The sequence below is a fragment of the Phoenix dactylifera genome, chromosome 14 (assembly GCF_009389715.1).
Source record: "Phoenix dactylifera cultivar Barhee BC4 chromosome 14, palm_55x_up_171113_PBpolish2nd_filt_p, whole genome shotgun sequence".
Taxonomy (NCBI): Eukaryota; Viridiplantae; Streptophyta; class Magnoliopsida; order Arecales; family Arecaceae; genus Phoenix; species Phoenix dactylifera.
In genome coordinates, this window is record NC_052405.1 from 11,574,535 (window position 1) to 11,597,788 (window position 23,254).

The window sequence follows — 23,254 nt, forward strand, 5'->3', positions numbered from 1 at the left end:
GGGTCCTTAGTTGAAGAATTGTTTGAAACCACATAATATAGATCTAATGTGTCTAACCAAGACTCCATCTTTGTTTGCCATCTAACAAAATTCTTTCTATTGAATGACTCGAGTTTCAAGATATCGTTTAATGAGTTCTTAAATTTATCCATCTTTGTGTTTCGGAAACGAATATCTCTTTCAAAATTGATGTAAATATAAATCACCTCAAAAGAACTTAAATAAACCATAAGTAATTTAATTTCACTGAAACAACCAGTTTCGATGCATACCTCTTCGACGTCGTTTTCTTTCGATCCACAATAAAATAAATAGTACCTGTAATTGGTCCGAGGCGTGTAGTCACTGTCTTTGAAAGAGATTTACCTCTTTACGTGCACTGGATTCTAGTGATCCCTCCTCCAGATACAACGGACCGTTGAATTTGTAGATGTGCATGGTACTACAAATTTTCTTAAACTCGGTAGGATATTTTCTGTATGCTCGTACACAATAATTTGGTGAGAGATAACAAAAGGATAGAGAAAAGAAAGAAAATAGAGCTCGAAAGGCCTTTCTTTTATTTTTTTTCTGCTTGAAACCGTAAAGAAAAATCAAAAAAATATCTAGGAAGATAAGCATCGGAGCACCTGTCTCTCTCCCTCTCCGTTACTTTTTGGGCTTCACCTAAAGAGACGTTGGAGCCCAACATCTCTCCATTCAAGATGGTTTTGAAACCAACGTCCGTTGATTTCTTCAACGGGCAGAGCACTCAAGTTGATAGCCGCTGAGTTCTTCAGCGGGAAAGGCTTTAAGGACCAGGCAATAAAGATTTGTAATGGTTGTTCTCAAATTTCAAAAACACTTCTTACAATGAGAGCGTCATGGATGATGTCTTTGAGATTGACATCTCTTTCCATCCACTGCCTCACTTTGGCCGCCCTCCTAGATGAAGGGCTTCGATTCTGTTATTATCCAAAACACAGTAAAAAGATCTAAAATGCAACACGGATGAGAAGATACTATTGTTGAATCTAATAAAGGACAGAGAGCTCTCGGCCACCAGTTCCCCAGAGCAACTAAAGCCTCTACCAGCTCCATCAGCATCCAAAATCTAGCACCATCAAAAGCAACCACTTAGAAGCAGAGAACCACAATTATAAGCGACTTTTATCCGGTCCATTGAACCAGTTACTTCCTAGACTTCCCTTCTCTCCTCCCATCCTCTTCTCTCCTTTCCTCCTCTCCAAGCACCAACCACCTTCTTTTGTGTTTCTTTTGGATACCCATACAGCCTTCTTGTTACTCTCGAGCTACCGTATTGGTTGGTACCTCTAAAGATCAGTAGAAAGCTGAGCACAAAGAAGAAGAAGAAGAGAGAAAGGAGGGAACTTAATCTCAGAGGAAATAAGTGTTGAAGGAGGAGATATGAAGATCCAATGTGATGCCTGTGAGAAGGCGCCGGCGACCGTAATATGCTGCGCCGACGAGGCAGCACTCTGTGCAAGCTGCGACATAGAGATCCATGCGGCGAACAAGCTTGCGAGCAAGCACCAGAGGCTCCTCCTCCAGTGCCTCTCCAACAAGCTCCCTCGCTGCGACATCTGCCAAGTAATTTAATTAACTACTGAATCCTCACTTCCATTTCTCGTTGGCTATCCATCTTTACCCTGTGATGTTTTAGTTTTCGTGTTTCTTTCAGTGCTGGTGCTTTCTTTTGTTTCCTGAATAACAATATTTGAATAGCTAAGGTTGTCACTGTGACTTAATCTTCCTGCTGTATCTTCTGCATCAACCTGTTTTGATGTCTTTTCTATGGAAACTAGCATCTATGTTGCTTTTAAGTATGTGTAAATATTTTTCAAATTTATAAAGCAAAACCATCATGAAGGATCATCATTAGTTATTGTATAGACATCTGTTGAGCTGATTTTTATGATTGGGTGCTGATCAATTGCAGTTGATGCATCCCTTACGCTAAAAATTTACATAAACAGATTTTTTTACAGTCGATACCCGTGCCTTCTTTTTTCTAGATTCTGTTTCTTTGTTAGAGAATTAAGATGGATGGAAGTGTGGAACAAAATCAGGGTGAGGGTAGGATCAAACCTAAGTCTCTTGTATGAGTTGAATCTACACTGAGACTTTACCACCTCAACATCTATGTAGTATAGGGTGTCACAGAGTGATGAGCCTTTCTACGCTCGGGACTAAAATGTTGTTTAGGCCCAGAAAGTTTGCTCTGAAGATACTGAGTGGTTCAAAAATCCATGTTATGTAGATGTAATCAATAAATCAATCTTGACCTCTAAGAGAACAAAGGAACAAATCAACCATCATTTCTTTAAGATTGGGTTGGTCATATGGGCTTTCATGAAAAAGAAAAGAAAGGAACAGAAAAGTATTACCATATGGGCTTTCATTGGGACTGCACCTGCACCTCATCTTCATTAAAGCAGCTTGTTCTTGAGCTCAAACTAGACTCCAGTCACTTATACATAGACTACATTCACATAATATCCCAAATAATTAGTTAAAGATAAATTTCCTCTTTTGAGATTAAGCTACAGTATATACCCTATGTCTTTCGTCTGCATCATGCAGCTGGTAATTATCAAACTTTGTCCCACTAAAAATAGGTCCAGCAGCAACTATTGTTCAGAATTATTTGTTACATCACTACAGTGAATGAATCATGAAGATTGGGAGGAACTACCATCAAGCACAAAATAAACCATATAATTTCTCTATATGAAAAGAATCTCTGTTGCTTGTTTCTTCATGAAAATAACTGCAATATGGGTGAATAAAGAAATTATGGAATGTTGAAGAGACCTGCATCTTTCATTAGGTTGAAAATCATTTGTTCAGCACCGAATACAATCTGGAGACTTTCTTGGCGGATTGATCTTCTTCATGAAGTTTTAAGGAAGACTACTGAAATTGAGAATATTACCCTTCCACATTAGTCTCTTTTGGGATCTCAAAGAAAGGAGGTAGTTGAGAAAGAAATGGCTTGATAATGGATGAGTATCTAATGAAAAAATAGTTTAATTTACTTGTTAATTTTCTTTTCAACTTCCCGATTCTTTTTTGCGATTGTTACAGATCTAGGTTAGTTTATATGAACATTAGGAACTCCTGTATGCCAAACTAACATAGTCCATGGTGCAAATGGTTGGGTTTAAAGCATAAAATTTTGTGCTGGGATGGGAAGGTAGGGAATTCTGGATTCATGGCCTAAAACAAAGTATAAATTTATAAATTTATAACCAGTCATATAAATAATACTAACTACCAAAAAGAAAGAAAGGAACACAGGTACCTTATGGCAGTTCTGAAGGTTAAAGCAACCAGAAAATCGTAAAATAGATGATGATTGGAGCAGAGAGGTTCTTAGATGATTATTGATAATTGGATATTTATAGAATAGATGATGAGGCAGCTATAATAATCAATCAAGTTCGAGTTATCAAGTTGGGAGCAGAAATTATACATAATGTAATTTATTAGATTCATAGCAGTTGTTTTGACCTCCATTGATCAAAGCAGCTCTTGGAGTATACTATTTTATGCCTAAATTTTTAGAATTGTCCTTTCCTTTATAGTGATCTTAGGTAGTGCTTTGGATACGATGGCTGCATTGCTGGCTATATGAACTCATTTGTCCCAATACCATGTTAAAGACCTTTTTCTGTTCAAAGGTAATGAAGACATGACACATCTTAACCAAAGCATATTGCAAGAAATGTGAACAATACATTAGCCAAAGTATTGTGCAAGAAATGTCAACAGCACCTAACTGATGTCAGATGTATTTAGATCTGAGATAAATAGATTTAGATACAAAAGATGACAAATACCCTAACTGATGTCATGCATGCACTTCTATTAACTCTCTCTTTCTAAAATTGCCTTATAAAAGAATGCTCAAATAACAATTTCTGAAAATACCCTCTCCTTGCACTAAAGCATTTAATCTCTTTTAGCTGGAGTATTTCTAGATAGTCATAACTCACTACTCAACAATATGCTATGTCTTGTACTAGTAACTACTTGTCCAAGGCCATGGCAAATGAAGAAATGGTAATGTAATGTACTATTCCCTTCTTTTTTTGGTTTTGATGTTTTTGGTAGGAGAAGGCAGCTTTTATTTTCTGCGTAGAGGATAGAGCCCTATTCTGCCGGGAGTGCGATGAGCCTATCCATGTTGCTGGTACCCTCTCCGGCGATCATCAGCGCTATCTAGCTACCGGCATCCGTGTTGCCCCGAGTTCAGTGTGCAAGAAGGACACCAAGAAGGGTCAGTCTGAGGCATCAAACAACAGCCCAATACACCTTGCTCCAAAGGTTCCAGCAACACAAGCTGCCTCATCAGCATTCGCACCCTCAGCAGCATGGGCTGTCGATGAGTTCCTCCAGCTGTCGGACTATGAATCCGGTGACAAGGTGAGAGTGTTGAAGTTCTCCATTTGTTTCTGCAGACATGAGGTTTTGAAGCTGTCAATTCATTCAATTGCAGGGCGTGCCTCCTATCGGGTTCGGAGAGTTGGAATGGTTTGCCGACATCGGTGTTTTCAATGACCAGATGCCCAAGGGAACCTTGACAGCAGCCGAAGTCCCTGAGCTTCCAACCTCGCAGGCAAGCAATGCAGCGTTCTACAGATCGAACAAAGATAGTAACATTTCCCACAAGAAGCCAAGAATTGAACTCTCTGATGATGAGGAGTATTTCACTGTCCCTGATCTTGGATAAACTGAAGCCTGCCAATCTCTGTATTGGTACATTTGTGATCTCCAGAGAGAGATGCACATCTGTGCGCCTATCTACATTTCTACAGAAATGCAGATAGATATATTGACAGATTAATCTTGGCAGACAGTATTACCTTTGATGTTAGATGTTTGGGTAGAAAAAAGTTTTTTGAGTGCGGCGATATTACTGATATCTTCAGTGCCGTTATGGTTAAGATTGGCTTGTATTAATACTGAATTTGCTTTCCTAATGTGTTTACTGTAACTTCACACGTCATTGTTTAAAGAATGGCATTGGGTTTGTGAGATTTTGGGATATATATCTCGAAGACTGCTCAACTGGGGACAGGTAAAGAAGCCAGCTTGTACTACATAAGCTGAGAAAGCAACTGAAAGAATATAGAAGCCCTAGTTTTAGATGTGTACTGTTCCTCTTTATAAGCATTCATCAAACCCTGCAGCAAGTTTGATCATTTTCTCCTCCATCTAAGTTCGCTGTCTAAGCTCGCACGATGATGCTTTGTTTCTTGCACCACTTCAGACGCCTGTTGCTTTCTGAGTGCCTTCAGGACAAAAACTTACGCTTACAGCTTACCATTCCCAAAGATTGTAAGAAAACAGCAGTTGTGCTGGTGATATTTTTTATTCCCCCCAACATCAACGTTTCCTTGAGGGGTTCTCTAACATTTCAAATCTTACTAGGCTCTCTCTCAACATGTAAAAATAAAAAACTGAAGTTCAGAGGCATCCCCGTGGATGCAAAATACGAAATCATGGAGCTCCTGCTCCAATCTCTGATGCAAACCAGGACACCAAAATGCTGATGGTCCCACATCCATCTCATTACAGAAATACCTTCAGGATCATAATGGCATTTATAAAAATATATCATGAAATCAGAATCAGTGTGTTAGCATTCAGTGTATTCATTACAAAAAGAATCTATGATAAATCAATCTAGCAAAATTTTAGTATAGACTGTTGATGTATGTATGTTACAGAAGCATGAAATTTTTATGTCGTACAATGCAAATTCATATATGGAAGGGCCACCCTGTACCTGCATTTGGAATAGCAGTACTCCAGGTCATGTTAAAATGAAGGTCTTTCTATAGCATTAGTTAGGATGGCGAGGAAAACATATTTAGCAGAGAATGGTTTTCCTTCATGCTAGGCTATGATCCACAGTCCTCACAGGTTTGGCAGCATCTTCAACATCTTGAAAACATGATTCTGCAGGCAGCCTGAAGCTTAAACAATACATTGCCTGTAAAAAGAGGGGGAAAATACATAAGTCGTACAAAGAATATATAAGTTCGCAAGTTGTGAAACTGTAAAATTATCTAAAGTTCTCTTAGACCTTAGAACTTCTAAACCTATAGAAAATAACAAACAAATTATGGTGATAAAGAAAAAATGCATGGCAGAAATCATAAGTTATGCTACCAAACTTGATTCCATCTGTCGGATGGAACCACAAAATGTAGGTCCTCCACAAAGAGCTTGCTGGAAGCACAAACCATGCCATGCCACCTAAAAGAGTAATGCTACAGACCCAACCATATCACCAAGTATTTTCTGTGGATAGATGGCATGCGCCGTGGCAAAAGGGATTTGGTGTGATTCACAAGGATTGTAGTGAATCACTATGCACATGCCCAATGGCAAGCGAGCTGTGAACGGAAAATATTTGGTAATGGGTTCAGACTCCTTGGCATTTTTCAATTTCAAAAAAGACTTCAAGCAATTTTATACCTTGTTAGGAGCAACATCACGAACCCTGTGAAAAAGTGGTTCTGCTATCCTAGCATTCAAAGCTTTCTCTGCCTCCTGGAGGGAACAAGAAAGGGGATAATCTTTCAGATAGTGATTGTACATATACAATAACATGGAAGCTAAATTATGCAGATACATATGAAAAGGACAGATACAATAAGTATGCTTTAGTTGGTTTTATGACATCGAAATATTTTTACCTTAAAAAAAATGAGGATGGAATGTATGCTAAAATAAACTCCATAAGAGTCTCCAGCTAATCATGCAGTGCAGCGATAATTAGCATATATTATACTAAATCTATATAAATGTTTATAATTCTAAGAGGAATTAAATTATTAATGGTTTCCTGGGCAGTAAAGAACATATTCTTGAGGTGAATTCCCATGGTAACACTTAAGTCAGCACCAAATGAGGCAGCAGCTATAAGTTCTGTCTGAAGGCTATAGTTCATCCACCTTCCTGGATCATAACTGAAGTATGGATTTCAATACTTTAAAATAGTATTATACATATATACATAGATATCCATATGTCAATACACATAAATACATAGAAAGGCACAAGCACATGCGCAAGTGCAAATGACACACACACACACACACCATATACGTATTGAATTTCTATAAATTAGATTTTCTTTGGATCACTAAGTACCAAGGTTCACAAACTCGGTACTAGATCCCATATACACCTACTACTGGGGTTAGTTCAGCTTTTGGCACTTAGTATGCTCCCTGTACTAAGTATCAGTTCAGCATCAGTATGTACGCCCAGTATGGAATGGTACACAATGGTATTATGAACATTGCTAAGTACCCTCATTCCAACCTAAACAAATCTGCAACTAATACACAGTATTCTTCATAATGCTTCTTCAATTTAATAAATTAATTTGCTTTCATTAATGACTTTTGTGCGATTGATCATCAATTTATGTTGTTGATTAAATTTTATACACAGCTTTTACAAAAATATTATATGCAATAGGTTGTCAAAACTATCACTATTCTTTTTAATTTTTCTTTCTTGCATATCATGTTTATAATATATATATAGCTAGACCTGGCTAGACTTGAGTAGATCTTCACTCAAATCTGATCAAGTCTACATGAAATTAAATTATATATATATTTCTGATCACTTGATGCATAGGCCAAGGTCCTCCAAATCACATCAATTTTTGTAAGTAGTTTAGAGGTATTAAATCACATCCAACAGCTCATATCATCGATATGGGAACCCCATTGTCCAATGTAGACCTAACCGGATTTGAGTGGAGATCTACTCGAGTATAGCTAAGTCCAGCTCTCTCTCTCTCTCTCTCTCTACCCATACACATACACAGACATATATACATACATACATACTCAAATATATATATATATATATATATATATATATATATATATATCTTCAACCTGATCTGAATGGAGAAAAATTCAGCTTGGCTTCCATTTGCTGACCTACTCAAAAAATGGATGGGAATTAGGGTGCGCCGATCCATGATCCAATTAAACATGCTTGCAAAGTATGCTATCATTTCTAACACAAGAGGAATTCAGGCTAAAGCCTTTGTGATTTTTCGCAAATCGAATCCCGTTATACTAAGGCTAATTGAGAAAGTGAGGTCGGAGGACTGCATACAAACACATAGGAACCCAAGGCAAATACTCTCAATCAGATTTTTCACAGCTCTTCCAAAGTGAGAAACAGAATCAGCAAACCATTGGAATTAATAAAAGCAGGAATGGCTGCAAATTTGGGAACTAAAATATTGATATAATCTTGGGCTGTGAGCAGTGTATCAAGCTACTGAGAAAAATGCCGTTCAAACAAATTGCAACCTACCTTTTGCTTGCTCAATGGAAACTCTGCCTTCCAATGATAAGATAGCCACTTCAAAATACTTCTAGATGGCTTATACATATTTGTAAGTTAAAAGAAAAAATATGAATTTAACAATTTATGATCAGCTTCCTTTAGTCGACAAATCAACACAAATGATGTTGCACAGCTACTGTATATTGTTAAATGATGGTAAGTCTATACAATCTTATGGCATAAAAGCCAGACACTCTAATAAGTTGAATGCCTTATTTGGTTGTTACTTCCTACTGAATGCCGTTCTCTCTCCTGCCTGCTAAATGTTTGTTTTTTAATCAAAAACGAATGGCATACCAAACTTCCATTCTAATAATAAAACATACTTTATGGATCCATTAAATCTGAAGAATAAACTTCTTAAATCTTGTTCAGTTTGTCAAATAGAAACTGCATTGTACCATCTAAAATCCATATCATATCAGGGTCTTGGATTCATATCATTGACAAAAATGGGAAAGCATCCCAGCAACTATTCTATTTTTACCATAAAAAGAAAGAAGATGATCAATTTGATGTTCAACAAAATAATTTTTCATGCAATCTAGCGGAAGCAGTAAAAAAAATATCAGGTAATATACAGCAATGAAGTTTCTGCAGGAACTCACAGCTAATATTGATTCTGTGGTTTCATTTGATCGTATGAAGCAGTAGCAGTGTATCCAGGGCAAAGGTCCTTTCCAGTATTTTCTTGGGAGAAGGCCCTTGAAAACATCTGTATGTCATTTACCAACAATCATGAAAATAAGACAAAAATTAATCATATATTATGGACTTAACATGTAATTCAGTAAGAATAAAACTTGAACAAGAAATATAGCAAAAAGCAAGTTTATAAAGAGTAAAATAACCTAATTACATACAAATATACATATAAAAAAAGATCCCAGTAGAGATTAGATACATAATGTGACTGACTATTAGATCAGGAGAAGATTTGGGAGTAATTAACTCTTTGAAGGCACCAAATGCTGCAACCATCATTTGCATATGTAGGATGAGATATTAGAAGATACTTTCACTTTGGCAGTTTGGTGTGTTTTTGATTCATTGGTATAAACTGTCAAAATAGTTATCCACCAATTTAAAATAATGCAGCAAGTGACAACGGGACCACGTAGATCAAGGTGAGCCTAACCGGTACCGGCACACATACCAATCGGCTATCAGTTCGAAATGGTACCGGTTTGGTACAGGGTGAACCGGACGGTCCACTCTAGTTCGGCATACTGTAAATTCAAGCTTTTTGAAAAGAGGGGGACGAACCGGTTCAAACCGGTGCGAACCGAGTGGTTTGCCCCGATTCTGCTACAAACCGTCCAATTCGGAGCAATTCACGGCATTTCAGGAAATATTCGCACCATCATGCCACAAACATCACTGAACTACTGTCGTTATGATGGTATGTGGAAGGTGCAATAAGACATGGTTGATCAGTTGATGTTGATGATGGCTATAAGCAATGGCAAGGGATTCCATGCATTCCTTTTTGTTTCTTTTCAAGGTCTTTGGGTGTCTGGTATGGAGCTTAAAGAAATTCAAAAAAGGAATTCTGAAATATGTCCATGTGTTTCTCATAATAGTGTGCACATTTTACTGAAAATAACCTCTTTGGTAATTCAATTTTTTCTCATATCTTGGTAACCTCTTTGGAATTCTATAATTCTTCCTGAAAGTAACAAAAAATAGCATACATGCAAAAGAATGATGTCTCATAACATGGCAGCCGGGCAAAACTTTCCATGTCACTGCCTAGCACATTTTGGAACCAGCAGACATGGCCACAGAACACAACTTCACGTATCCTCAGCCAAAACAGAGCAACAGCTCTCTTGAGAGAAGTACATAATCCAAAAGGTGACCAAGAATGTGGCTACTAAATGCCAACAAAATATATTTCATTTCTCTTTTATAAAATGGAAAAAATTTCAACCTAATGTTATCCTTGTTTAAGTATGGTGCAAAGATGCATCTACAAGATTTATGAGCAAGATGGCCATAACTGATATATGCATCATCTTCAAGGAAGATGCCCGTGTGATTGGTCTATGCATTCACTTAATGGGTGACTAAGGGTTCATTTAGTTATTAGGTTGTTTGAGTTGTAATTTGATTACAATAAAGCTCAGTACAGAATGTCATATATATCCCAACCATTTTACGGCAGAGTACTTGTATCCTGGCCCTCAGCATGGAATTGTACTAGATTAAGAGAATTGTCATGGTCACAGATCACTCCATTGGGCCCTCCCTTTCCCATCTTTCACTCTCCACTTTTTTCTTCATTTATCTTTCAATCTCTTTACCTTCCTTTCATTTTTGTCCATCAATTCTTCGCAAAGCATAGCTTACACAACAGTCCAAAAACTAATCTTTCCTTCATGCGCTTATACTAGATCTGTTCAAAATTAGTTTCTTATTCTGCTTAGTGCAGAACAAAGATAGAGAATGGTTGATAGTGGGTGCGGGTGGACTTAGCCATAAAATTTGAAACTAAGACTTCATCTATCTTCCTCTGAAATCATGTTCAATATGTGCAACTCTAGGAATGATACATGTGCAGGTGCAAATGTTTACCTACAGAAGAATTAGCAAATACATAGTAGGAATTCCATGCATTTCTGGATGTTTTCAAGAGAACATTAGGACAAAAGAAAAAGAATTCTCTGCATATCCAGAATAATATTGCATTGCACAACACTTCCTTTCTATGCAAGTCAATAGGCAAAAATGCATACAATATAAAATTATAATTATAAATTACAATATATCAGTAAAAACAAAACTCACCAAGAAACTGCAGAGCAGAAGCAGGAAGATTCATTATAATATGATCAACATGCTCATATGTCTTGGGAATGGACAATTTGAAGCTTCTGATTCTCTTGCTAGCGTTTCCTTTTATCACACTCGCTGCAATTATACAACCATTTTCAGTGTTTCTATCACAGAAGCCGCTACTATATTTTTAAAAAAAAAAACTCTTAAAAGTCGAGGGCAGGCCTTGGTGCAATGGTGAGGTTACTCCATAATAGTTTGGATGTCATGGATTCGAAACAAAAAGCCAAGTCAAGAAGGTCTATGTACATCTAACCCTCTCCAGACTCTGCAAATGTGGAAGCCTCATGCACTAGGACGCTCTTTTTTAAAAGTCAAGAAGGTCTGTAGTAGAAATTAATCATAAAGGTTGTTTTTCATAATCCATAAAAGTAAGGACAGTAAAGCTACATGAATGGACATAGTTCAGCCCCTATTGACTTAACACTCAGAGCTGTCCTAAAGGTCCGTAAGTATTTCTGATGCAAAACAGACCGGAACAACAATCATGTCTAATTTTCGTATACCTGAGTTCTTTCAAGACCACCCTAATAGATAATTAGGTCCGCTAACCACCTTAAGCTTTCCTTTATCCTTGCTTTCAACTCCCGCCTATGAGGGCATCCTTTACCCATTTTTTTTGTAATAGTGCATCTTTTACTTAACTCTGTAATGGATGCTATCTCCAGACTGTCAATATTGTAATTGCTAACCTTCCACTGCAGCTTACACTTAACTAGGAAAGAACTGAGCTTCATTAATATCATCATAATTATTATACATCAAACAAAGCTTTCAGTACCATTGTTTGAAGGATCCACCAACTTACCATCATCAGAAATCTCAGACCGCCTTTTAGCAGCAGCATTTGCTATTGTTGAAGAATCATCCAGACGATCTTGAACATTTCTTCCAGTATCGAGCATTTCCTTATTATCAACTGCAATATATATATATATATAAACTTAATGCGAGAATATAACTTATAAGATAATAGATAAGCCTTCTGCAAATTAGGCAACATGATACCAGTCTGTTTTCCATGTTCAGAACTTCCTTCTCTATTAGCTATCAAATTGTTTGTTTGACAATCTATGAGTACAGTGTCCTGAGATTCGGGTTTAATCTCTGAATCAGGCACAGATATCATCTGGTGCATGAATGCTCTAGCATCCAGGTTATATGCATAAACACGATCCTCCACCTTGTTGATCTTTGCATTAATCTTTAAATAATGAACACTATCTGGATTTAAATCATTTGCATATACAACACATCCTTTCTGTGCTGCTGGAATTGAAAATGGACCAACACCAGCAAACATATCGCAAATGGTCTCTCCTGTCTGGAACTGTGAAACCAATCGAATGTGTTCATGCTCAAGCCTTGAGTTCCAGTATACCAAGCTGTAATCGAGTCTAAATGTGGCACCATACTGTTTCACATCAGTGACCATATCATCATTTCCTGCTAGAACTTCAAAATTTGGCACTCGGAACTCATTTGTTATGGTTCCAACTTTATTCACCACGGTTTTGATTCTTGGTTGATTTTTCTGCATAAAAAGCCAAGAAAAGGTACTAAATAATTTTTCTAGTAATTCACAAACTAGAAAGAGAGCACAAAATGCAGAACATACTTTAAGCAAGAAGAGCAAAATGTCCTGTATGTAAGCAACTTTTATCTTGAACCATGATGGACAAACATGGGAAAAGAAGATATTATCCTGAAAACAAATAAAATGTACATGCAACATATGCTTTCTGAAAACAACTTAGTTTAGGGGAGGAACCCCATGAAAAAAGAAAAGAAGAGAAAAAAAATAAAAAGATCTGGAATGCACATGTGAATGTTAAGACCGGGATAAGTCATTCTTTATTATGTCTTATGAGAGTCATTCTTTATTATGCCTTATCAGCATCTTTTTGATGCAAAATCACCAATACTTATTTGGTCTTACAGCGGATCCTTCCGCTGGATATCAGAGGTCTCACCTATAAATGATGTTTAAGCAAGCTAAGAAGATCGTTACTATATTATTAATCTTATCTTAGCCACCTATTTGGACGTCAATTAGTTGTAAGCAACACCAGCGAAGATCACTCTTCTTCACCTCGATCTTCCCTACTACTTTTTTTTTTCATTGATTGGCAGCCTTGTAGGCATATCTCTGCACATGCTTGCATCTCTTTGTGATGTATAATATATGTACTTGGGCATATGTGATGCAAAAAGTCCTACTTCATTCTAAAATTCATGCTGGAGCCACATAATTCAGGTAAATATTAAGAATGAAGCAGAAGCAGACATACATCAAAGATAACCTTCGCTATAACGTCTTTGTAGGGAAGCAGGTCACCAGTAATATTCAAATGAGCAATATGACCTGGAGATAGGAGGGTAATGTTAATTCAACAAGGCATATAATTTTAGGCATCATAAATTAATTATTATTTACAATGTGAACTGCCAATTTCAATCATTAACAACATAATACATAAAAGGAACAAATAACAGAGCAGTTTAGCATACGAAAAATTAAAGAATACTTAACTATTGTTTCAAAAGAAGAAGGCACCTCCACTCCATGGGGCAATATTTGCTTCAGAATATGGTCTATAAACAAAGAAAAGAATTAGAAAAAAAGACAGTTGTTGGATATATGATTATTAGATAACTGAAGTGGTTGAGCAAGAGGAGTGTCTGGTTTACAGCTGACCTGCACCCCAATAGGAATATCCAAGTGTCAGTGAATAGGGCACTACTTCAATGTTGCATAATTCCTTCAGTGCATCTAGTACTCGATCTTGTATCTCAGATAAATCTGTTCCATTTTAAATATTCTTCACCAGTAAATACTAGAAACAAGAGAAGAATGCGAACTGTATATTATGAGAAAACCCAATTGAATTGTAATGTTTAGCAGTATAAGATACACAAATGACAGATACAACACATTGATAAAATATCAAGTCTCTTATTTCCTTGTTTTTATTCTTTGATTGATATCTATCCTTTCTTAATGTCAAGGGTACCCAACAACCAAGATTCACCATACTAGTGTGTACCATCCTATACCGGATGTACCGTACTGTACCGATACTGAACTGAGACTCGATATGGGGTCGTACTGACTCCCATATAGCAGGTACCGATATTGTACTAGCATGGTACCTGTACGGGTCCGCTACTAAAATGGCAAATTTTGCAACAAACAGATACAAATAACAAAACTGATAATATAAATAAATGAAGACCAAAAGAGAAACTTCAGGAGCATATCAAGCATGATGCTTTTGAAAGTGCCTTTCTTTGTGGCAATCAATTGGTATCATTCAATGGAAAGTAAGTGACAATTTGATTTACCATAACAAGATATTAGTTGCTGAATTACAAAGTAATAAAATTATTATTCTCACACCAAAAACAGAAAAATCATAAATCCAGCATTTCAAATTCTTACTTGGCTTTTAATTGTCAAGATTGTAGGACAATTAGTATTAGGCATCCGATGCATTCAGAAACCCTTGTCTAGAAAGTTAATTAAGATTTACAGTGGACAATAGTGATTTAAATGATATTGCATATGACACAGCTAAGACAACTAAGCAACTTAGTCACATGAAACTCTTACTAACAGTGATTTTCTAAAATCAAAAACACATATTTCTACTCCTTATGTCATCCGATAGAAATCAAATGCTCAATTGCCTTCCCAATGATCTATCAAAATTAATAATATGCGTCTTATATATTCAGAATTTCCCTGAAAAATTAAAATTTACAGCAATAAGTGGTTAAAACAGATACTGCAAGAAAGCAACCACAAAATTTGCAGCTTAACCTTGTGTAAACCTCATAATAATCCTCTTCTCAAATTTCATAAATGTTGTTCCTTATCTCATCCACGACATGGGCAAAAGCTAAAAAGTCAAAATTTACAGAACAATAAGTGACTAAAACAGATAATGCAAGAAGGCAACCACAAAAACTTTGCAGCTTAACCTTGTGTGAACCTTGTTACTTATTATCCACAACATAGACAAAAACTATCTAGAGCTAGATAGGACAGTGATAAGGCAAAACAATAGGGGCTCGCTGAAGTAGATGGGTAAATCAACCTTGTGGTTTTGTGCATAAATAATATGCTTACCAGGGTTTTGAATCCTTTCTGATAAAATAACAAAGCGATTTTTCTCAGAAGTTGGATCTTCAGTAATGGGCTTGACACGAGCTTTGTCTAACAGATATCTGCCAAGGACGATAAGTATTTAGAATGTCTGTAAACTGAAAAAGTCATACATGAAAGCTGATGAAACAAGTTAGCATAAGATTTCTGGAAGATACATTTTTCAGGAGGCATGTACACCATAATCGAATCACAACACACGAAAGTGTGTTTTTGGTTCATTTTAATCAGCAAAAAGGAACAAAGTAACAAAAACAAAACCAATCAAAACCCCCAGATACAAATTTATAGTTCAGATTTCATCCCTCAAGTGTGTCCTTGCCATGAATTTGTGCAACCTTCATGTTCCGTCCCTCTAGCAGAGGAAAAAATACATATAAATTATACCACTGATTGGGCTAATTATATATGTATGAACAGCATTACTTCAGTAATGTCCTTCAACAATTTTTGGCTACTATTTATTATTTTATGAATTAAGAATATAGTAATGCAACATGCTTGATTGTTTTCTTATGCTTTTGATTTTCTAAGGATTTCATATCCTATATCTATAAGTCGATTGATTTCTTCTCCTAATACGCTCACATTGTCATGATTCAATTGTAGGTATTTATCAAAATGAGTATTGTTCTACACCACATTGTCAATTCCTGTGGTTTATTGGTCAAGATGTGATGTTGTTCGTTGGCCATTGGTCAACTAGCTTCGGACTTTTAAAACTATTTAGTGATCTCTAGGTCATGTATCTTGTTTAACATTATGACACCTCATCTCGTTCCTTGATTGTTGTTTTATCTCATTCTCTCTAGTTTTACATTGTCTAGCTAAACAAACTATGAGTGGCGAAGCACTTCCTTTTGCCCCAATAAAGCATTGGAAAGTCTTTGGCTTTTGCATGTAAACCTGAAGATAATGTACTATACTATATTACTAATCAGGTAATATGATAGCTCATCTCATTTCACGGTTTTGCTTTATGTCATTCTCTCTTCTACATTGTCAAAGTAAACAAATTATGATTGGCCAAGCCCTTCCCTTTCCCCACAAATAAAACCTCTAAGGTCCTTTTTCTTTTCTTGAGGGTTATAAAACCTTGTGAAGTCTTCAGCTTCTGCAAGTAACCCTGAAGATGAGGTAGCATTCAATATTACTAATCAGGCATTTCCATAAGGAAACAAATTCAAAAGAAATTATAAATCATCAATACCAGAATCACAAGTCAAGTTTTCTGCTCGACTCTACTTTTTAGAGGTAACATTTTCATATCACATTATACATGAAGAACTAATAAATTATTAAAAAGGAGAATTTTTCCCTAGTTTCATGGAGAACTAACCAACAAATAAGATCGCAGTATTTTGCTCATTGTCCTTTTTCATCTCTTCGTACAAGAAACCAATTCATAAAGTGCAAAGCATGGAATTAGCATTAGATGGGCATAATCGCTGCTATTTAGCACTAAAAATCACTGAAAGAGAGAGGGAAAAGATAGAACGATAGAACTACCCGCGAAGAACGTGGCTGACGGACTTGCAGAGCTCTCGGGGAATCCGAAGAGCCCAGAGCTGAAGCGTAGACTCGAACTTGCTCTCGTCCAGCAGCACGGCGTCCGCCATCCTTTTCCGCTAACATCTAAGCACGTAATTCCGTTGATTTGGGGAAGAAGAAGCTCCAATCAGCCCGCCCTTCTTCGATTCGAAACGGAAGAGGGCTAGGGTTTTCGAGAGCATAAGGGTTTTTTTTTTTTTTGAGGGTAATGGAGTTTAGAGGCTCACCGGACCGGACGGTTGGACCGGGCGATGGCTGTTAGGGGCTGGGCCCGACCCAGGGTTCAGGGGTTCAAATATAATTCACAAAACGTTTACTCTTGTGAAGTTCTTGTGACATGATGTATTCTTGTGTGAAAAAATAGCCATGTGATTGCTTCTCTAATCCTAGTTGCTCATGGGTAAATGGCTTGTGAAATCCATCCATACAAACTTTGATATACGTTGCCGCTGCAATTTAGTTCGACCGAGGTGTTGAGTAGGAAAGACTGCTGGAGAGCTTGGCAGTAAGATGCTTAGGCCGTGCAGAATAGCAATATGCCTGAAACCGCATTAGGAGGTAGAGATTGTGTTTGAGGTTCCGACCCGTCGCCAAGCTCAACCTAGAATAACAAAGACGAAGAAGTCCTCTCAGAAGCGGCTCAATGCATTTGGGGGCCTAAAGTGAACTCACTAAGAGGGGTCTTTTTTTCTTTCCGTTTTATCTTTGAGGTCTTTCCTACAGTGGGCCAGCCTAAGACAAATTCACTAAGGGGGGTCTTTTTTTCTTTCTGTTTTGTCTTTGAGGCCTTCTCTACGGTGGGCCTTCTTTGGGTCAAGGCCTTAGGTAACCGTCTCAGTCACCTAAGGGTTGGGCCGGCCCTGAGTCCTCTTACTGCAAAGTGTCTGGTGGAGGACTCTTCGATACCTAAGTTGAAACAATATTAAAAAAAGAGAGAAAGTTTAAGAGGCGACAGCACGATGGTCTATTAGAGCTCTAGAGTACTTACTTCGAGGGGTTTTTTTGGGAATGGATTGTATTATCGAAAGTTGATGCCTGACGCTAAAAAATTCGGGCACATGGGTTAATCGTATTCGGCAAGCCCAACATGTTTGAAGAATCACGCGCGACCATTTTACGCGTGCATCAAGCCTCACATATTTTGCAGGTGCAATTTAGGAAACTGTATGCAGTCGTGGTTCAGGCGCTATCAACTGTGGAAGATTTTGAAATTCGAAGGATTGCCTGCACGCTTCTTAGGCTTATCTTATGGCAGACCTTGATCGGCAAATTGAAAGTTTCGTGGATGATTTTGAATGGCCAACCATTCGTGTGGATTGTGATTGGTTCCGAGGCATGTGTATAAGCCTGGATGTTGTAGTTGGCCGTTGCATCTCATTTGATAGGGCTCAGATTGCTTTTTCATAATCCCCATATGATCATGATCATGTTAGAATCTCAGTAAAATTCATTTAAACTTTTAAAAGATACCAAACCTTGAATCCAAATTTGTTATAGATTAACTTTTAATCCATTTTATTGTTTCAGCGTGGAATTTTTCTTTCCAAGGCTCGGCACCGATGTTTCTTGGTTGCATCTACTAGGGCTTTTCTCATATATTCTTCTGTCGTTTGATTTGACGTTTCTTTTTTTGCTACAGATTTAAAGTTTCTTGAAGCTTGACGTACGGTGACACGGTCTTAGACCAGTAATCTGCAATATATTGGAAATAAGACAAGAAATGGATCGATATTCTACATTTGTTTGCAAGCAAATTAAGGAGCAGTGTATATATGCACCTTGACCTTGTTGATATATTTCCTGTCTGAAATGCTTATGATCCCTTGCACAACATGACTGAGTATTCTATAGCTTTGACATGGAATACCTTGTCCATGGTCATTGGAATTACATTGATTAAACCTCTCTTCACTGCCTGCTGCTTTATTTAAAGTTGGATATATGGCCGTCTGGTTTGTGATCATGCAAAGAGGCTACTTGCTGCAGGAGGTGAGATTTCATGGTTATCATGTGTTCCCTAAAACGAACCAACCGATACGAACGTTGGTTACTGCATGTTGTGTTTCCTATTTATAGTAGTGATCTTTTGAACTTATCAAGGTTTGTCGTATCAGTCAGCATCATACTGTATTGTATCGGTACTGAACCAGTATGCAGCTTGTACCATATCAATACTTGATATGTCTTATCGCCTCGTATTGCCGATATTGTAATCTTAGAACTTACTAATTTCTCTCTAATCTCGATAGATCTGATCACAACTGGTGCATAGTGTTGTTTTCATGTGCTTTGGTCATAAGATGTAGACCCTTCATGAGTAACCAAACAAAAAGACACATAGCTAGCTCATGATACTATCAGCACAGGAAGGACATGTCAAATTGTTTTTGTTTCGTTTTCCTTTATTCCAGCGTGCAAGCACCCTGTAAAGTGCTGCACTTTTTCACAACGCAAGCTGGCTTCGGAGATGTCCAATAGTATCTTTGGACAGCAAGAAACCTGTCGCCATTTTTTCTTTTTTTTTTTGAGTGGTAAGCGGCAAATATTTTTTTCTTTTACTTGTTCCCAGAAGCATTATTCTTCTTCCTTTTTTTTTCTTTAAGAGGCAGAATTACGACCAAAGCATCCTCACACATACACATGTATATGTAGCTGTGCGCTTGCATTTATGCATGCATGTATCTGCATATCAATCAACATTGATATGAGTATTTATAAAACCATATAGACATAAAAAAATACATCTCATTGACATTTTGATATTCCATGTATTATTTAAATACCCACTCGCATGCGTAAAAGCACGCATTAGTGTAGCATAGCATGTCATTAGGCATGCCATTTTCACATCTTCTTGCATTGTGAGATCAACTTAGGCTTTGACTAGGCATCGAGGATGACATTTCTATATGTCATATCCACGCCTTCTATGATTCATATTGACGTGGACTGATTTTAAGTTTATTCGCCTATCCTTTTCACTTCAGAACAACTCAAGTTCCAATCTCTTATATATTTATGATCTATTTTTTTGATATATATTTATGATCTATTTTCAACAATGTTTCCATGCAATGCAATTGGGCGTTGATTATTATATATTTTCTTCAAAAAACTCATCCTCGTGATGCTAGATTTCTGAATCCACCATCTGCCTTTTCAAGTACCTTTTAGCAAATTTTATTCATGCCATCTCAAACGACCAAGACGAATCCTACTGCACCCACTTAACAGGGTCGCTTGCATGTTCGCCGCGTGTACCACAAAATCTTATAACAATACGTACTACATTAACGGTATTTCCTGACCCAAAAAATAAAGTTATTCTAAATATAATCAACTTACCACCCTTCACATGAACTACGTACTCGTAGAAGAAAGAGGCACAAGCCAATTATGCATTCTTCTTTTTTTTTTAACAAATCTAACAAAGTTATAGCAAATATCAGGAAGATCTTTTCGATCCTTCGCCATGCAGTTTCGAGCAAATTCTGAGTAAAAAAGTCTGCGACAATGCAAAGATCAACTTGAATTTTACTGCCAAGCAAACTGATAGAACACACATATATTCTTCCACAGAGAGGAGTACAAGGAGAACAAAGGAAGGGAACAACGACAGGGGATGGCCTTTGTGAACTACTAGGTAGACTGCAGCAAGCTTAACAAAGAGACATGGACAACAAAAAGGAAATCTTCAAGAGTTCTAATCTCTCTCCAGCAACTCCAGGACTTCAGCTTCCTTGGGCAAAGCAGGAATCGCTCCTCTCTTGGTTGTCGTTATAGCTCCACAGGCATTGGCAAATCTCAGCACTTCCGTCAGTTTCTTCTCATCCTGCAGTTAACATAAGGATCCCATGTAAGAAAAATGTCACTTGATATCTAACTTCTATATTTCCCTGTCACATGTAAGGTATTAACAGGCTCCTGTGTTTGAAGACACCAATACTGCATGCCATAACTCACTTGCAGTGTAGATTGGTCATCAGCGATCTTTCTAAGCATTGCACCGACGAATGCATCGCCGGCCCCCGTCGTATCGACTGGCTTCACAGCAATCCCTTTGACAGTCCCTCGAAAGTCCTATAATCAAAGAAACAAATACTGTGTAAACATGACAAGAGAAATAAATCCTACAAGAAGTTGTTGGAGTTTGTTCTTCTTCCAATTCACTTGATCATACTATTGTTTGTGAACTCTAGAGTTGTCATGATACCTTGGTGTAGTATTTGCATCCCTTCCCCCCAAGAGTCACCAGCAAAAGCTTCAATTCCGGGTGCCACAGGCTCATAACAGCATCATCTTCGACTGCGTCCTTGTTGGTCAGGAACTCAACCTCGGCATCACTGACCTTAATGATGTTGGATTGCTTCCAAATCCTCATGATAAGAGCCTGTGCATCCTTTGGGGATTCCCAGAGTCGTAGACGGAGATTTGGGTCGAAAGAGAGCAATGCCCCTGCCTTCTTTGCTATCTCCATCGCCGCCAACTGAGTCGACCGGCAAGGCTCTTCAATCAGGCTTATCGATCCATAGTGAAAAATTGTAGCCTGAAATTAAGGCCATCCATAGAAAAATAAAATATTTATATCAGAAACAAAAGTCAATAGAACATAATTTCAGAAAATAAATCATACAGCAAGAATGCGAAGCTAAGGGATTGAAACATTTGGTTTTTTTTTAAAAAAAAAAGGAGTCTAAAATAGATTATTGATTTAGAAAATATGCATCTTCCTTAGTCCTCAAGAAAAAAAAAAATCATCTAAAGGTAGATCTTTTTTTTTCCCAAAAGATAGATAATTTAGACCACCATGATCGCAGAAGGTATTTTTATTGGATGATGGACTGCTGATTAGATCAAATGCCTCATGAACTGCATCATTTTCCGTAAAATATACAGAAATCCATGTACAGATCAGATCTGATGCTTCCGAAAATTACAGTACACAAGGGACATCAGATTGCAGCCTCCTTTGACCTATGTATGTATCGGTCGCCATAACCTAATCCCATCCCCTTTTCTAGAACAGATCTATGGAGATCATCGATATTCATCGCAGATACGAATTTATGTACAATAACGTAATACAAATATAGAAGCTACTTGAAAAGGGAGTTACCCTTCTAACGAGATCTAGATTGAGCTCGGATTCTCTAAGCAGCATGTCGGCGCTTGGATTGCGGTAGAACATGAAGTCACGCTCGCCGTCGTTCCGAAGCGTCACAAAGGAGAGACCCGTCCTCGCGGTGTCGTCGAAGACCACGCCCTTATCATTGACCCCATTATCCTTGAGGATCGCGGCCAGCATGAACCCGAACTCGTCGGCGCCGAGCTTCCCGATGAAGGCCACATGGCCGCCAAGCCTGGCCACCGCGATCGCGGCGTTGGCCGGGGCGCCGCCGGGGGCCTTCACGAACCCCGGGGCCTCGGCCAGCGACACGCCAGCCACCGTCGGCACGAAGTCGATGATCATCTCGCCGAAGCTCACCACGAAGCCCTCGGCGGTGCCGTTGGCGATGGCCATCGTCGATCTCTCTTCTTCGGATTCGACGAAGAAGAGACCTGACAGGAAACGTGAAGAGAGGAGAGAAAGAGAGAGAGAAGAGATGGAAGAGAGGGATAGACAGATATAAAGAGAAGAAAGCAGAAGGGACCAAGAGGGTCTTAAATGGTCGGCTTTGGACCGTCTGAATGCTAACAAAATGGTAATTAAGGTAAAGGTGATGAGATAATTATGAGAATTTTTTTTTTTTTTTTTGGAAAGAGTCAAGATATATAGAAATTATATCTTAGCCTCTATGAATAAATATTTGAAAAAATTGTATATGGTTGGCTATGCTGGATGTAGTTAATAGAACTATAGTTGTGCTTGGTGCACCCCTCATAGTACTTGGATGAGCACCAATTTTGTATACCATACAAGGAATGGGTTGTTTATCAAAAGTTCTATTGCCCATTTTATCTCTAATGATTCACCAAAAAAAAAAAAAAGAGTGGGGGTTGGTGGTGGGTATATTTGGATAAGCATTTTGTTAAGTTGTTAAAAAAAATGCAGGTGAAAAATTTATTGGATAATATCTATATGGCAATCCTCTTTTCTTTCTTTTTTTTAAGTAAAACAATAAAATAAATTTGAAAAAAAATACTGAATAAATTGTGGACTATTATCCTTGCAGTTTTTTTTTTTTTTTTTTTTTGTGTGTGTGTGGTACAAACAGCATCGGAAGCACATAAGCGATTATCAAAGAAAGAATATCAGCCGGCAGAGAGATCATATCAAAGGCTTCCTTTTTCATCTTATGAGAA

At 37.7% G+C, this 23,254-nt stretch overlaps 3 protein-coding genes across 3 annotated transcripts; 1 reads left to right on the plus strand and 2 right to left on the minus strand.

Annotated features, from left to right (window-relative positions):
• Positions 1-1,130: 1,130 nt before the first annotated feature.
• LOC103714623 (B-box zinc finger protein 24-like) lies at positions 1,131-5,052 on the plus strand. Its single transcript, XM_008801942.2, has 3 exons — positions 1,131-1,590; positions 4,117-4,428; positions 4,502-5,052. Exons 1-3 carry the CDS (start codon positions 1,408-1,410, stop codon positions 4,733-4,735), a joined length of 729 nt encoding a protein of 242 aa, XP_008800164.1. The 5' UTR covers positions 1,131-1,407; the 3' UTR covers positions 4,736-5,052.
• Positions 5,053-5,595: 543 nt separating this feature from the next.
• Positions 5,596-17,162, minus strand: LOC103714617 (tRNA (guanine(37)-N1)-methyltransferase 2). Its single transcript, XM_008801929.3, has 11 exons — positions 16,910-17,162; positions 15,365-15,462; positions 13,931-14,035; positions 13,765-13,827; positions 13,524-13,597; positions 12,241-12,766; positions 12,041-12,151; positions 11,185-11,307; positions 9,003-9,109; positions 6,490-6,564; positions 5,596-6,001 (listed from the first exon to the last, which is right to left on the minus strand). The coding sequence occupies exons 1-11, from the start codon at positions 17,017-17,019 to the stop codon at positions 5,900-5,902; spliced, it is 1,494 nt and encodes a 497-aa protein (XP_008800151.1). The 5' UTR covers positions 17,020-17,162; the 3' UTR covers positions 5,596-5,899.
• Positions 17,163-20,457: 3,295 nt separating this feature from the next.
• LOC103714607 (fructokinase-1-like) lies at positions 20,458-22,578 on the minus strand. The gene is made up of 4 exons (XM_008801918.3): positions 22,068-22,578; positions 21,165-21,497; positions 20,915-21,031; positions 20,458-20,783 (listed from the first exon to the last, which is right to left on the minus strand). Exons 1-4 carry the CDS (start codon positions 22,470-22,472, stop codon positions 20,655-20,657), a joined length of 984 nt encoding a protein of 327 aa, XP_008800140.1. The 5' UTR covers positions 22,473-22,578; the 3' UTR covers positions 20,458-20,654.
• Positions 22,579-23,254: the final 676 nt, after the last annotated feature.